A 13,552-nucleotide genomic window follows, 5' to 3' on the forward strand; every position below is an offset into this window, starting at 1 on the left:
AAAATATTCTTGTAAAAATGTTATAGAAGTTGGAATCAGAGATTTTTAGTTTTTTTTATTTTCCTTTAAAAATATGTAAACTGATTAATTGACTGCCAAAATAGTTGGTGATTAATTTAACAGTTGACAAGTAATCGATTCATCGATTCATTGCTGCAGTTGTGACTATGTTGAGTAGACAAATGTAAATGAAACAGTGGGTTCGCTTTCTAACACACGCTCGTTTCTCTCAGACGGAGCCGGAGCCCAAGTCGGATCCTCCAAACGCATTCCGCGTCCAGCTCTTTGTCATCGACAAAAGATTGGAGATGAGGTAAGCTCTGGGGAGGAGGAGGAGGAGTCTCCGGGCCCGCGGTCCGGCGCTGCCAACCCAGCGTGTGCTCGCTGCCAGACAATAAACTTCACATGGCTCGAACAAACCAGCCTAACAGAGAAGCCGCGGAAAAGCGGGAGAAGCCAACGCAAGCCCGCTGACATCAATACCGGCTAATGAAACACGGGGAGTTGCCTTTTCCATGCGAACGAGGCCTACGCCCCCCTCACCCCCCCCCCCCCCCCGGCCTTGGCTGGCTTCCAGTGGTTCTCACTCCTATGGCACATTAGAATGAAGGGATGCTGATTTTCAGAGCGAGCTCCTGCTGGGGCCCCCTCCCAGTGCCCACCTTACTGCCCAGCTGTTCTAGAATATGGAGTCCAGCCCTGTCCTCCCCACCACCACCACCACCACCACCACTCCCATGTTGAGTGAGCTCGTAATTAATGAGAGGAATTCTTAAAGTGACAGGCGATGGGACAGGGAGAAAGTTGGGGAGCTGCGCAGACAGATTAGTTGGCCCAGGGAGGCCGTGGGGAGAGAGTCTCACGCCATGGCTGGGATACGAGCCGGTGAGGCTTGGTCAGGGATGACCCCCCCCCCCCCTCCATCTTTTGTCCTAAATTAATTATCCGTCTACCATTTTTCTCTCCCTGACAGGTCTGTAGACTTCCTCCCTTACGTCTTCAAACAGTTTCCTGTAAGTAGGTTATGGGTGGTATTGGCAAGAATCATGACAAATGTATTCATGTAACCTATAGTATAATTGGTCATATACTGTACATTGACATAAACAAAGCACTTACACCATGACCTGATATTGTGGCTTTGCTTAAAAAAAAACACACACACATTTAATCAGTTTAATTATGTAGTGTAAAGTCCTCTGAAACATGGCTGACTGTACACATGCTCCAACAAGAACTAGTCTGTGTTATGGATGATTTACCAGCTCTACAGCAAAGTTTGAGATGTGATTTGCGATTGGGGGGGCGCTCTCTGTTTCTGTGTGGCGTGGGAGCAGGATCGTGATTTCTGCATCATGTCCGTGCCCAAGCTGGCCCCCGAGTTCCCGCTGCTCCAGTCCTTCCTGCGCGTGGCGCCCCACCACACCAGCAGCCTGCCCCAGGAGCTCTACATCTTCCACCGCGCCGGCCTGCTCAAGTGCGTGCCCCATTGCCCTCCAATAGTAATGATAATAACACAGTCTATTTGTAAGCGCCTTTCAAGTCACCCAAAGCCCATACATACATACATACATACATACATACATACATACATACATACATACATAAATACATACACATACATATGGATCAGTTCTATTGAAATTCATGATATCCATGAATGTGGTGTTTCTTTGGGTAGACTTGTGTGGGCACGTTTTGTTGTTTCCAGAATCTCGTGCTCTATGTGGTGTTCTCTTCAGATTTACCTGCAATCACACACTCTTTCTGGGTAGTCTTCTTAACTCGGCAGGTAGCCTTTTACACCTGTGGTCCAAACGTGGACCCTCACCTGTCTTCTCCTCCCCACCCCCTGCAGGACATTTGACGTGCGAGTGGTCGTGTCTGCCGACATGCCCGACATCCAAAGCCTGGTGGAACAGCTCCGTCTTCACCAGTCTCTCGCGGCGGACCTGGACTGCTTCCTCAAGGCCCGTCGAGACCCGGTCAGTCCAACCCCCTGCTGTCCAGCTTCCGCTCCTCCCGCCAGCCACCACAGACCCATCGGTCCGGTCCCCCCCCCACGCAGCACCGCTGAGCTCCACCGGCCGAATCTCAACAATGAATCTCAATTTAGTTTCACTTAATTTGAAGTCCAACAGTTTGTCAGATGCGCTGCATGCTTCAGCAGACTCGTAACATAGCACAACATTGCCCATCCATGAATCTCAATTTAATCACTTAGCTGGATAAGACCGAGAGCTTGGGCTTGGGTCGGGGAGAAGGAAGTGGATGAACAGTTTGGACTGCCTGTGCCCAGCTTGGAGAGAGTGGTTGACAGGGCCTCTCTCTCTTTTTAATGAAACCGGGCTTTGTATGTGGATCAGGGTACCAGCTGTCGGCCCGTGCTGGTTCCAGCATCACGCTTCAGGGGAGAGAAGATGGTATTTTGTGTGAATCTGGAGCCATTTGTGCATGTAATCCCTTGGACTGCATGTGCCGTGGTTGTTTCTAGGCGAAGGAGGTGTGATAACACTCTCTCTCTCTCTCTCTCTCTCTCTTTGTTTTTTCCTCTCTCTCTTTCTCTCTATCTATCTCTCTCTTCCTTTCATCATCCCATCATCTTTTTCTAGGATGGAACGCCTTTGCAGGCATTTGTAGCTGTGGCTCAGAAGCAGATCATTGGAGTAATGATCATTAAAAATGAACAGGTGCATACCACTTTCAGTTATTCACATTTGACTGCAAATAACACAGAGGACATTACCACCACATTGTTCAACCTTTTCTCTCTCTCTCTCTCTCTCTCTCTCTCTCTCATACATTCTCTCTATCCCCTGATCTTGTTCAACCTTCTCTCTCTCTCTCTTTCTCTCACACATTCTCTCTATCCCCTAATCTTTGACTTCTTCCCTTCCTGGTGCTCCACATCCCTGCTGCTAGGACATGGAGTACATCCGTGCGAACTACAGCATCGAGAGCTTCGTCTACTTCAGCTACCACCGGCACGAGGAGCACGGCCAGCTGTGCCACTTTGCGCTCAACCCCACCTTTCAGCACCACGCCAAGCACTTCCTCAAGGAGGCGCTACGCCTCGCCCACATGTCCTGCCTCTACTACCCCGTCTACCCTCCGCTCCACAAGCACAAGGTGAGCAGGTGTGTGTGTGTGTGTGTGTGTGTGTGTGTGTGTGTGTGTGTGTGTGTGTGTGTGTGTGTGTGTGTGTGTCTGTGTGTGTGTGTGTGTGTGTGTGTGTGTGTGTGTGTGTGTGTGCGTGCGTGTGTGTGTATGTGTGTGTGTGCGTATGTGTGTGTGTGTGTGTGTGTGTGTGTGTGTGTGTGTGTGTGTGTGTGTGTGTGCGTCTGTGTGTGTGTGTGTGTGTGTGTGTGTGTGTGTGTGTGTGTGTGTGTGTGTGCGTGCGTCTGTGTGTGTGTGTGTGTGTGTGTGTGTGTGTGATGGCACATTTTATGATTCTATGTCATTTCATGTTCTGCTGTTTTCTAGACAGATATTGTATGCTTTGGAAACACATTCTTTATGAATGGCCATCATGCCAATAAAGCTTTGTGAATGGAATTGAACTGAATTGAGTTGATGTGCATCCATCCACTCATCCCTCTCTCTCAGTCTAAAGTAGTCTCACTCTCCTGCTCATTCACACCAGACCTTACTCACACCTGATTATGCAACAGTAGCAATGAGGACAACATGGTGTCAGGGAAGAGAGGAGAATGAAGTGCACTGCAGTTGTGTGTTTTCAGAGGCATATAGTACACTCACATTCTCTACACACTCTCACATTCTCTTCTCTCTTCTCCTTTATCTTTCTCTCTTCTTGTCTCTACCTCTCTCTCACTCTCTCATTCACTTCCCATCTTCACCTCTCTCTCTCTCTTTCCATCTCTGTCTTTCTCTCTCTCTCCCTCCCTCACTCTCTCTCTCTCCCCCTTTCTCCCTTCTTTTTCTCCATCTCCACCACCCAAGCAAGCTCATTCTCTCCTCCTCTCATCCCTCTCTTTCTCAGTGCCCACTCAGTAACACCTCTCCCACCATGTGGGGATCTCACACTCTCTCTCCCTCTCTCTCTCTTTCTGTCTCCCTCCATCTCTCTCTCTCTCTCTCCATCTCTCTTGGTGTATTGGGGAGGTAGCAGGTGCTGATGGGCTTCAGAGGCCCGCTTTGCTGTGATGCCATGAGAGGCCCCCTCTCTCTCTCTCTCTCTCTCAGGCGTTGAGGCTTCCTCGCCTCATCTGCTAATTACCATGTACAAATATGTGCCAGATTGAGAGATGATAAGGTGTAAATAGAATGATGGGAAACTAACAGACTGGAAGAGGGAGTGGGGATACAAGGGAATGAGAGAGAGAACGAGGGATGCCAGCTCAGTGTGTACACAATGGGCCTTGTCTCTAGTGATCACACACTGCTAACCCTTATTAGCATTTCAATATTTTGCACTGTAAACCTTGTTACCGACTAGCCCTCTTTGCCCTACATGGTACCACTAGGAGACATTAACAGATGCATTTGCATTTACATGTATTCATTTAGCAGATACTTTTATCCAAAGTGGCACACATATGACAAGGTCCATTCTCCCCTGAGCAACTCAGCCATGCTCAAGGGCACAATGGTGGAAGCCGGGAATTGAACCCACAATTCTTAAGGCTGCTGCATGCTAGCCCAGCTCCTTATCCACTACATTACCACACTCCTCAGCTGCATTATAAGGATATCAGATAGTCACTTCATATCGACAATATCGGAGTACAAGAATGCGCCCTTAATGTGGGTCTGAAATGGCTTTCAAGAGTTCATCTATATGTTCTGTGTTGTGTGCCCTGCCTTGAATGTTACTTATTTCACTATCTATGTTTTAGTAAATGTTCTTTGTATTGCTTTGTATTATTTTGTGTCATTTTAGTCTTTCACTGTACAGCACTTTGGTCAGCTTATGCTGTGTGTAAATGCGCTTTATAAATACATTTTACTTACTTACTTACTTACATCCATAACCATCTATGCATGCCCTGTAAATTGTGGTCTAGAACATGGACAAAATTGTATGCTAAGTGTCTTGGTATTTGATTACTTTTAAATGCACAAAATACTTTATGTTGCTGTTGTACAGTATGTTGACGTGTTTACTCCCAGAATTCCTGTGGCCACTACCTGACGGTGGCGCTGCACCACATGGTGCCCGTGCGCCCGCGCCGGCAGATCGTCCTCTCTCTGGAGGAGCTTGGCACCAACGCGCCATCGCAGCAGATCACCAAGGAGCAGGTGAGAAAGCTGTCGTGGCGGAGGGAGCGGGCGCTGCCATGTCATGCTGGGCAGGCATACGGTAGACAGGGGAGACGGACAGGGTGCTGCGGGCGGGGAAGAGAGGGAGGGAGGGAGGGAAGGAGAGGGAGGGAAGGAAGAGAGGGAGGGAAGGAGGGAGGGAGGGAGAAATGGAAGAGTAGAGACGTAAGTGGTTTAGATGGGTAACACATGGAGTCACCCTGGAAATCACCCACGGTGAGATGAACAGGGCAAAGCCTGGGCCCGTTGGGTAGAACAGTGGAGAGTATGGAGAGAGAAGACTGTAGGCTGTGTAGACTGAAGTATTGCCATGATATTGTTAAACTGTGGAAAAAACTATGACAGATATTTTAAAGTTGAGAGAAGTCTGTCATTGTATCATGTTCGAGGTTATCCACAGGGTGGCACTGTTTCTTAAAGTACTCACCCCTAAGCGTGTGCTTTTTTTTCTTCAATAATTTATCTGATGCACCACCCTGCCCAATTAATAATTAAGCACCCGTGTCTCCGACCAGCCCCACATCGCCACATGTTTCGACGTGTCAGAATAACACCTTCAAATGAAGCGTCTCGAAACGCGAGGGTCGGAGCTTGTTTATGACTGCCCCCTCCACCCTCCCCCCCACCCCGCCCGACGAGCCCCCAGGTTATTTAACAGCCCGTGTTTGTGTGGCAGATGGCACCGGGCACAGATGGCAGGAGAGAAAAAATGTTTACCGCTGCTGTTTGACAGGTAAAACAGACACCACCACTCAGCCAGCAACAGCTAACGGCACTGGCCAGCATGCTGCCACACCGACACCTGTTCACCTGCCCCCACTACCACTCCGCCACCACCACCGCCACCTCCGCCACCAACCATCCACCCAGCGGTGGGATCATCCTCATGCGTCCCCCCCATCACGTCTCCTCTCTCTGGGGTTGGCTGCACCGCACCCGGGCAACTAGCGCTGACATGCTAAAGTGATGCTAGGGAGCAAACACGGCTAATGGGCGCAGACTGATGGAGGACGTGTTGTCTGAGGCCACGCTGGGCCGTCACATTAATCACAGTGGGCCCACATTACTTTAGACGCCGCGCATCCACGGGGAGAGTGTCTTCTTTGCGTATGCATAGCCAGCCGCTTGAACCCGATGACACTGTGTGTGTGTGTGTGTGTGTTCCGGGTAGATTTTTTAAAAAAATTGTTTTTGCTTTTTTATGTTCTTGTTTTTTAACAGTTCTGTATTAGGTCGGGCTTTCGGGTGGAATTAGTCATGTATGTATACTTGTAAGGTTTTACGTAGGTGAATGAGTGTTTGTGTGTGTGTGTGTGTGTGTGTATGAGTGTGTGTGTGTGCGTGTGTGTGTGTGTGCGTGTGTGTGTGTGACTGCAGCTCAGTGCATTAACCTGCCCGTAGGTCCACCTGTGCATATTCTCCTTCACTCAGCGCCCATTTCCAGGCCCACTCTGTATCGCAGCAACCACAGCTTTCCAGCTTGCCATGCAGATAAGAGAACGTCTGCTGTCTTTGTTTTCCCCCTCCCTCCTTCCCTCTCTCCCTCTCTCTCTCCCTCTCTCTTTCTCTCTCTCTCTCCCTCTCTCTTTCTCTCTCTCTCCCTCTCCCTTTCTCACTCTCTCTCGCTTCCTCTCTCTCCCTCTCTCTCTCTCACTTTCTCTCACTCACTCTATCCCTCTACTTCTCTCCCCCTCTCCCTGTCTCTCTTTCCCTCTCTCTCTCCCTCACTCCATCCCTCTGTCTCTCTCTCCCTCTCTTCCTCCACGGCCCCTCTAAGCCCCATGTCAGACATGGATGCAGTAATCATGTTTAAAGCACCTGTTCCCTCTCTGTCAACAGAGGGTCGTGTTACTGTGGGCTGCCTGAGTCAGGCTCATGGCCATTATGGTCCAGTAAAGGTTATGTGTCTCCAATGCCACCCATGTCACAAGCCCACGCTAGCCTGCCTTAAGGGCAGTTAAGCACAGCCTCAGGGCCAGAGGTCTCTGGCCTCAAGAGCTAGAACATCCAGATATCTGCATGTCAATAACTTAAGGGTTTGGTGGATGTCAAAACAGTTCATTCTGTGGAGTGGATTGCAAAAGGTTATGCTGATCTTGTCACCAGGATCGTTCTTTGTTCTTCTTTTCTTATTGTTGTTTTAAAGTAAGCTTTTAAGTCTTTTGACACTCGTGAGCATCTATCCTGGGAGAGTGTAAAGTAAGTACTCAGTGAGGAGCCCGTGCGAGGTGGTTCAGTTTTGACATTTCCGAGAGCTTGCTTTTCCGTTTAACTCTGGCTACCGTGTCTAATCAGCGAGTGATCAGTGCGGTCAGGAGTGTAGAATGCGCCTCATTAGGTCTTTCTCCAAGTTGGCCTCTTCATAAACGGTGATGGCGGTGAGCATGCAGGGCTATTCAGACGGAGCTGTTGTGTTAGATTCGAATAAGATGCCCCTCCCTTCGCTCCTGTAGCGAAGCGAAGCGGACCAGAGCAGAGGACGTAGAGCGTGGGCACGGGGCAGAGGTGGGCAGTGGGGGCATCGACCCTGCCGGGGGGGGAATAGTGTTACGAGGTGATTAGAGGGCCCAGATCTGCCTCCAGGTGCCGGGGTCTTTTCCTGTCCAACTGCCATTTTCCATCAGGCAAGGTGCGCGGTGGAAGCTACCCGTCCAATTATCAACACTCAAGCACCAATTAGCGCCGCGAGCGCCGGGGAGAGATGATCAGCCGAGCGTGGCGGCGGCGGGCCGCGAGTCGAAACGTTCGGCAGGGCGGGTGAGCAGCATGTTCCCCTCGTTAATTTCGCTCCCCCGTTTACAACGCGGGTCAGAAATGCTCTTACATTAGGACATTTCTGTCTGTTACATGCTCAGGAGCGCGGCCTGCTCCATAAATCTTTTTTTTCTCTTCTTTTTTCTTTTTTTTTGGCAGTGGGATGGGTTAGACGGAGGAGAGCTGGCAGTGGTGCTCTCTCTTCACTCAATACGTAATGCAGACGCTATCAAAGATTAAAGGAAATTTCCATTTTTTTTGCCTCCCTCTCTCCCTTGCGGTGTACAATGCACCAGCATTCCCAAATGTAGGTTTCTTTTATTTCTTTTTAAGTGAGCGCCGGCACATTTTGGCTGTTAAGTGCTTGGTGAAATCTCAGCCCGCTCTCGGGCCCATTTTCATTCAAAGGAAGCCGACAGACGGCGAAAAGTAAAGTAGAAAAAGCTCCTCGCGGTGCATAATCAGAAGCAAAGCTTTCAGGAATGTGGTAATTGTCTTTGGCCAATACTTTAAAGCCCAAATAAATGACTAAAAGCTACTGGGCGAAGCCAAGGCGATATGAGAGCAAACTCTGCCAGGCTTCTTATACAAACGAATGCTCTTACAGGTGAGGCTGTCTTTGAACCTTCTATTCATGTCTTTCTCTCTCTCTCTCTCTCTCTCCCTCTCTCTCTCTCTCTCTCTCTCTCATATATATGATCTATCTCTCTCTGTCTGTCTGTCTCTCTCTGTTTTGAAATCAGCCACCATATGCACTCAACCATTTCAATCGGAAGCTGACGATGGAACCCAAAGTCACCATCAATGCCAGGATAGTGGTTGTGGGCGCGTCGGACACAGGCCTGTCCTTCCTGGAGGTCTTTATTTTCTGGTAAGTAAACAGTTGGGCCTCTCTGTGACGGCACAACACAACCCTTCAATCAATGTTTGACAGGGCGGACGGATTTACAAGCAGGTAAATTCACTGTCTGCCACTAATGCAATTCCTCTTGCAAATCACAATTCCATCGTTACACAAGTGGATTAGAGTGGAAAAAAACAAGTTCATCATTGGAGAGATGATTTTAATGAGGGGGCGGGATCTGTGGGATTTGTTGGAGAGGCTGTGATTGCCTGAAATGTGACCTTAAAGCCTCATGTACAATCTAACCCTCACTTCAACATGCATTTTGCACTGAGGCAATTAGGGTGTCTTTGTGTCTAAAGATTACACGGACTTACTCTGTGCCCTTCAAACTCTCTGATTGCTTCTCCAAGAAGGGTATTTGCAATGTCCTTAATCAAAGACTATAAGCACAGTAGCTGTTTATTTTGGAATAGATTATTTTGGGGGAAAAAAATAAGCAAGAATATATCATGTCAATTAGACAAGAAATAAATCAACAGTGAATCAAAGGCAAAAATATAGAGTACGACACATCAGAGAAGTAATGCAGTACTGGTGTACATAAAACACATGTGTTACAGTATAGGTCTGAGGTAGAGTTATGTTTTTGAATATTGAGTCAGTGAACTCATATGAAGACCTTCCACGTGCACACTTAGATAGCATCAACTAATATTGCCATTTAAAATCTTGCTGTTACATTGTGCTTTTCTTTGAAACCTTTTCTGTGAAGTTCAAGAACATAAAGAAAAAACCTTGATGCATGTACAGTACCCTCCAGAATTATTGGCACCTTTCGTATAGTTGGCTAAAAACAGGTGTAAATCCTATACATCCTTTATTTGTGATTTATTGTAATCTCACAATGAAAACAATGAGGAAAAACCCAACTTTGAAGGGAAGCAAATTTATTCTGAGAATAGGGAAAAACTCACAAAGAAATAAATATTTGTAGCAAAAATACGTCACTCATAATTATTGGCACCTCTGCTTGTAATATCTTCCTAAGCCTTTTGACAATAAAACAGCTCATATATATATATAAAGTTGGAGAATACAAAGCAAGGGATTTAAGACCATTCGCCTTTACAATTGTTTTCACTGTTTTCATTGTGAGATTGCAATAAATCGCCAAAAGATTTAAATTTTCTAAAATATACCTTTTTTATGTAACTTTACCGAAGGTGCCAATAGTTCTGGAGCGTGCTGTATGCTGGTTCTTTTTTTCCCAATTCTGCTGATATGAATGTGTGTCCTACTTTCTTTCTGTCTTTCTTTCTTACTGTCATGTTCTCAAGGAATAATGGTATGAACACTTTTACTGTGTCATGAGACAGAATAGGTGATGTACAGTATTTCGTTTATGAATAACGCAAAAGGCACTTTCTTCCTGTAGGACGGAAAGGAACCGTGTGTTTGTGAATTACCATGGATCACTCCGACCCCAAATGGCAGAGCTCTCTGTTTGTGTTGCGTTGGCCTTTCAGAGATTAACTGTTCCAGCAAACAATACCCCCACACCTCCGCTGGCTAGCCTGAAAGCTGATAACTGCCTGGCAACCAGGGTCATTTTTTTCCCTGAGTCTGGACATTGGAGACACAGGGAATGAGAGAGAGAACGAGAGAGAGAGAGAGAGAGAGAGAGAGAGAGAGAGAGAGAGAGAGAGAGAGAGAGAGAGAGAGAGAGAGAGAGAGAGAGAGAGAGAGAGAGAGAGAGAGAGAGAGAGAGAGAGAGAGAGAGAGAGAGAGAGAGAGAGAGAGAGAGGGGTGGGGGTGCAATAAAAATGAGTAAGGATATGAGGGGAGTAAAGGATGTATCAAGATGGCAGTGGCATAGAGGAGACAGGGAGGGTCAGACTGAGAGGAACAGTCAGAGGAATGGACGGTTACAGTCATTTCCTGCATATACTGTAAGCCGCATTGTGTATAAGCCGCAGAACAGTGTTTTATGCAAGTTAAAAGAAACAAAAAGGTGAGGTGGAGTGAGATGGGGTGGGGTGAGGTGAGGTGGAGTGAGATGGGGTGGGGTGGAGTGAGATGAGGTGAGGTGAGGTGAGATGGGGTGGGGTGAGGTGAGGTGGAGTGAGATGGGGTGGGGTGAGGTGAGGTGGAGTGAGATGGGGTGGGGTGGAGTGAGATGAGGTTAGATGGGGTGGGGTGAGGTGAGGTGAGGTGGAGTGAGATGGGGTGGGGTGAGGTGAGGTGAGGTCAGGGCTTCTATGGATTGTGCCCACCCCGCGTGGCCTACAGTCATTTCCCGCATATAAGCTGCATTGTGTATAAGCCGCAGCACAGTGTTTTATGCAAGTTAAAAGAAACAAAACCATATCAATACTATATTACTTTATTATATGGCTCTCTAGAATGTTGAGGGAGCTCCCATTCACTTTGAATGGGCCTCTCAACGTTCTACCGGTCCGTTATATTTGCATAATGACCGCTCCGGAGGTATAATGACCGCTGCCAATGGCAACGGGTTCACTCCGCTAGTTATTACGGAAGCCACGAAACGGTAGCTAAGTCATTGCTAAAGACACATTGAGATAAGTTTCTTTTCTCGTTTTGGCAAGTAGCCATATAATAATCGCGATAATGTATAGAACGCCGGTCATTATCTGAAAATAATTCCCTTCAGTACGAAGCAAAACCCCTCCGCTGCGCGTCGGGGTTCTGTCCGTCCTGTCGGGAATTATTTTCCGATAATGACCGGCGTTCTATACATTATCCCTTACGTAACTGCCCCCTGTATTAACCTCATAGCTGAACAAATGTTGCAAAATCAATGTATAAGCTGCGGCTAATAGTCTGGAGACTACTGTAGATATCAGATCACAGTGGGGCCGGTCAGAAAAGTGTCTGCGGGACCATTCCTGATGGAGTGGATTGTGCCCTCCACATGGGGCTAGAAGAAGAAGAAGCTTGCTCTGCCACTTTGAGGGACCCCAACAGTACGCCTGCTGAGATCCTCTTGTGGAGACGGGCTGCCACTTGTGATGGGGCCCAGCCTAGCAGAGCAGGAGGAGCAGTTTGCAGCACATCAAAGGGACCGTGTGTGTGTTGGGCTTGTGTAGTCGTTGGTGCGGTGAGCTGAAGGTCCATGTGGGGATCTAAACTGTGTCAAACCTGCCTCTAGACGAGGAACTCAATCAAGTTGGGAAGATGGAACGAATGTACACAAACATTAGAAGATGTTGAGAGCATGCGAGAAGTGACTAGAGAGTGTGTGTGTGTGTGTGTGTGTGTGAGAGAGAGAGAGAGTGTGTGTGTGAGAGCGAGAGTGTGTGTGTGTGAGAGAGAGAGAATGTGTGTGTGTGAGAGAGAGAGAGAGCGAGAGTGTGTGTGTGAGAGAGAAAGAGAGTGTGTGTGTGAGAGAGAAAGAGAGTGTGTGTGTGAGAGAGAGAATGTGTGTGTGAGAGAGAGAGAGAGAGAGAGAGAGAGAGAGAGAGAGAGAGAGAGAGGTCAGTGTACCAGCCGTGGAGGCAGGCACGCAGCTGCCACTGACCCGAGGAGTGGCGCGTGGAGCAGGCGGCGCTGCTGTTCCCTCAATTAGCGGCGGGCACCACTGTTCCTCTGTCAGCTCGGCACCGCAGCGCTGCAGCACTCGGCGCGCGCTGTCACTAATGATGTGACTAATGAGGCAGTTAGCGTCCACTGAAGCCACTAAGGCTGGGGACAGCCCTGCCCAGGAACAGTGATGGATGGTTTAGAGTAGGGGGGAGTGTCTCGCTCACACACACACATACACACACACACAGGGTCTCTCTCTTTCTCTCTCTCTCTCTCTCTCACACACACACACACACACACACACACACACACACAGACAAACACCCAAACGTCCCACCGAGCACTCTTATCAGCCAGGTCCAAACGGCTGTCCCCTCGGCTTTCCACGGGCTCACGGGGACTGAAGTTCACCCCCCACCACCACTACCACCACCTCCCAAGACCTCCACACCCACTCCCACCCGCTACTCCCCCAACCCCCCCTCCACCTCCACCTCCACCCAGCCCTGCCTCTCTCCCCAGCCCCGCTGAACCCCACCCAGCCTCCGCCCTCACTCAACCTCCGCCCACCCGTCCCCCCTCCACTCCATCACTCGGTGGGACGCGGGGGTCACGGCAGGGAAACGGGCGCAGACAGATAAGATGCATGAGTCTTGCTTTGGTGGTCAGGGCCCGGGCCACAATGGCCGTCTGTCAGCCGCTGATAAGGGCCCGAATAAAAAAAAAAAAGGGGGTCCGCGCGGCGGGTAATTTGGTCAAGTCCACCCACCAGCAGGAAGGGGGGGGGGGGGGGGGGCGGGGCGGTCCTTGGGCCCCTGTGACGGGCAGGCAGTGATTAACTTATCACCCCTTGGGGTCATTGGGCCGGAAGAGCCTTCCTCTGGTGTGAGATAAGGGCAGCGAGTGCACTGAGATTGGACTCGGGGCGTTACTACGCTTGGATCTTTTTTTTTTTTTTTCGCATGCGGGGAAGAAAACAAGGTGTCATCTCCCGGCAACTGCTCAGCCGCTCGCCGCACGACAGAGATCCGGAATCCAAGACATACAGCCCATCATCAGGTCTTCAAACGTCGATCGAAATCATGCGGGGGCATTTTGTGAGCTGTGATTTGTGCTCGAAAC

At 48.9% G+C, this 13,552-nt stretch overlaps 1 protein-coding gene across 1 annotated transcript in view; it reads left to right on the forward strand.

The window, feature by feature from the left end:
* The window catches only part of cfap61 (cilia and flagella associated protein 61), a 32,950-nt gene that overhangs the window by 8,607 nt on the left and 10,791 nt on the right, over window positions 1–13,552 (forward strand). The window contains exons 10-17 of the mRNA XM_062550756.1: window positions 234–313; window positions 974–1,013; window positions 1,338–1,477; window positions 1,859–1,985; window positions 2,613–2,690; window positions 2,923–3,129; window positions 5,134–5,262; window positions 8,781–8,908. Coding sequence (XP_062406740.1) covers window positions 234–313; window positions 974–1,013; window positions 1,338–1,477; window positions 1,859–1,985; window positions 2,613–2,690; window positions 2,923–3,129; window positions 5,134–5,262; window positions 8,781–8,908 — 929 coding nt within the window. The remainder of the gene's footprint in view (window positions 1–233; window positions 314–973; window positions 1,014–1,337; window positions 1,478–1,858; window positions 1,986–2,612; window positions 2,691–2,922; window positions 3,130–5,133; window positions 5,263–8,780; window positions 8,909–13,552) is intronic.

This window comes from Sardina pilchardus, chromosome 12 (genome assembly GCF_963854185.1).
Source record: "Sardina pilchardus chromosome 12, fSarPil1.1, whole genome shotgun sequence".
NCBI lineage: Eukaryota > Metazoa > Chordata > Actinopteri > Clupeiformes > Clupeidae > Sardina > Sardina pilchardus.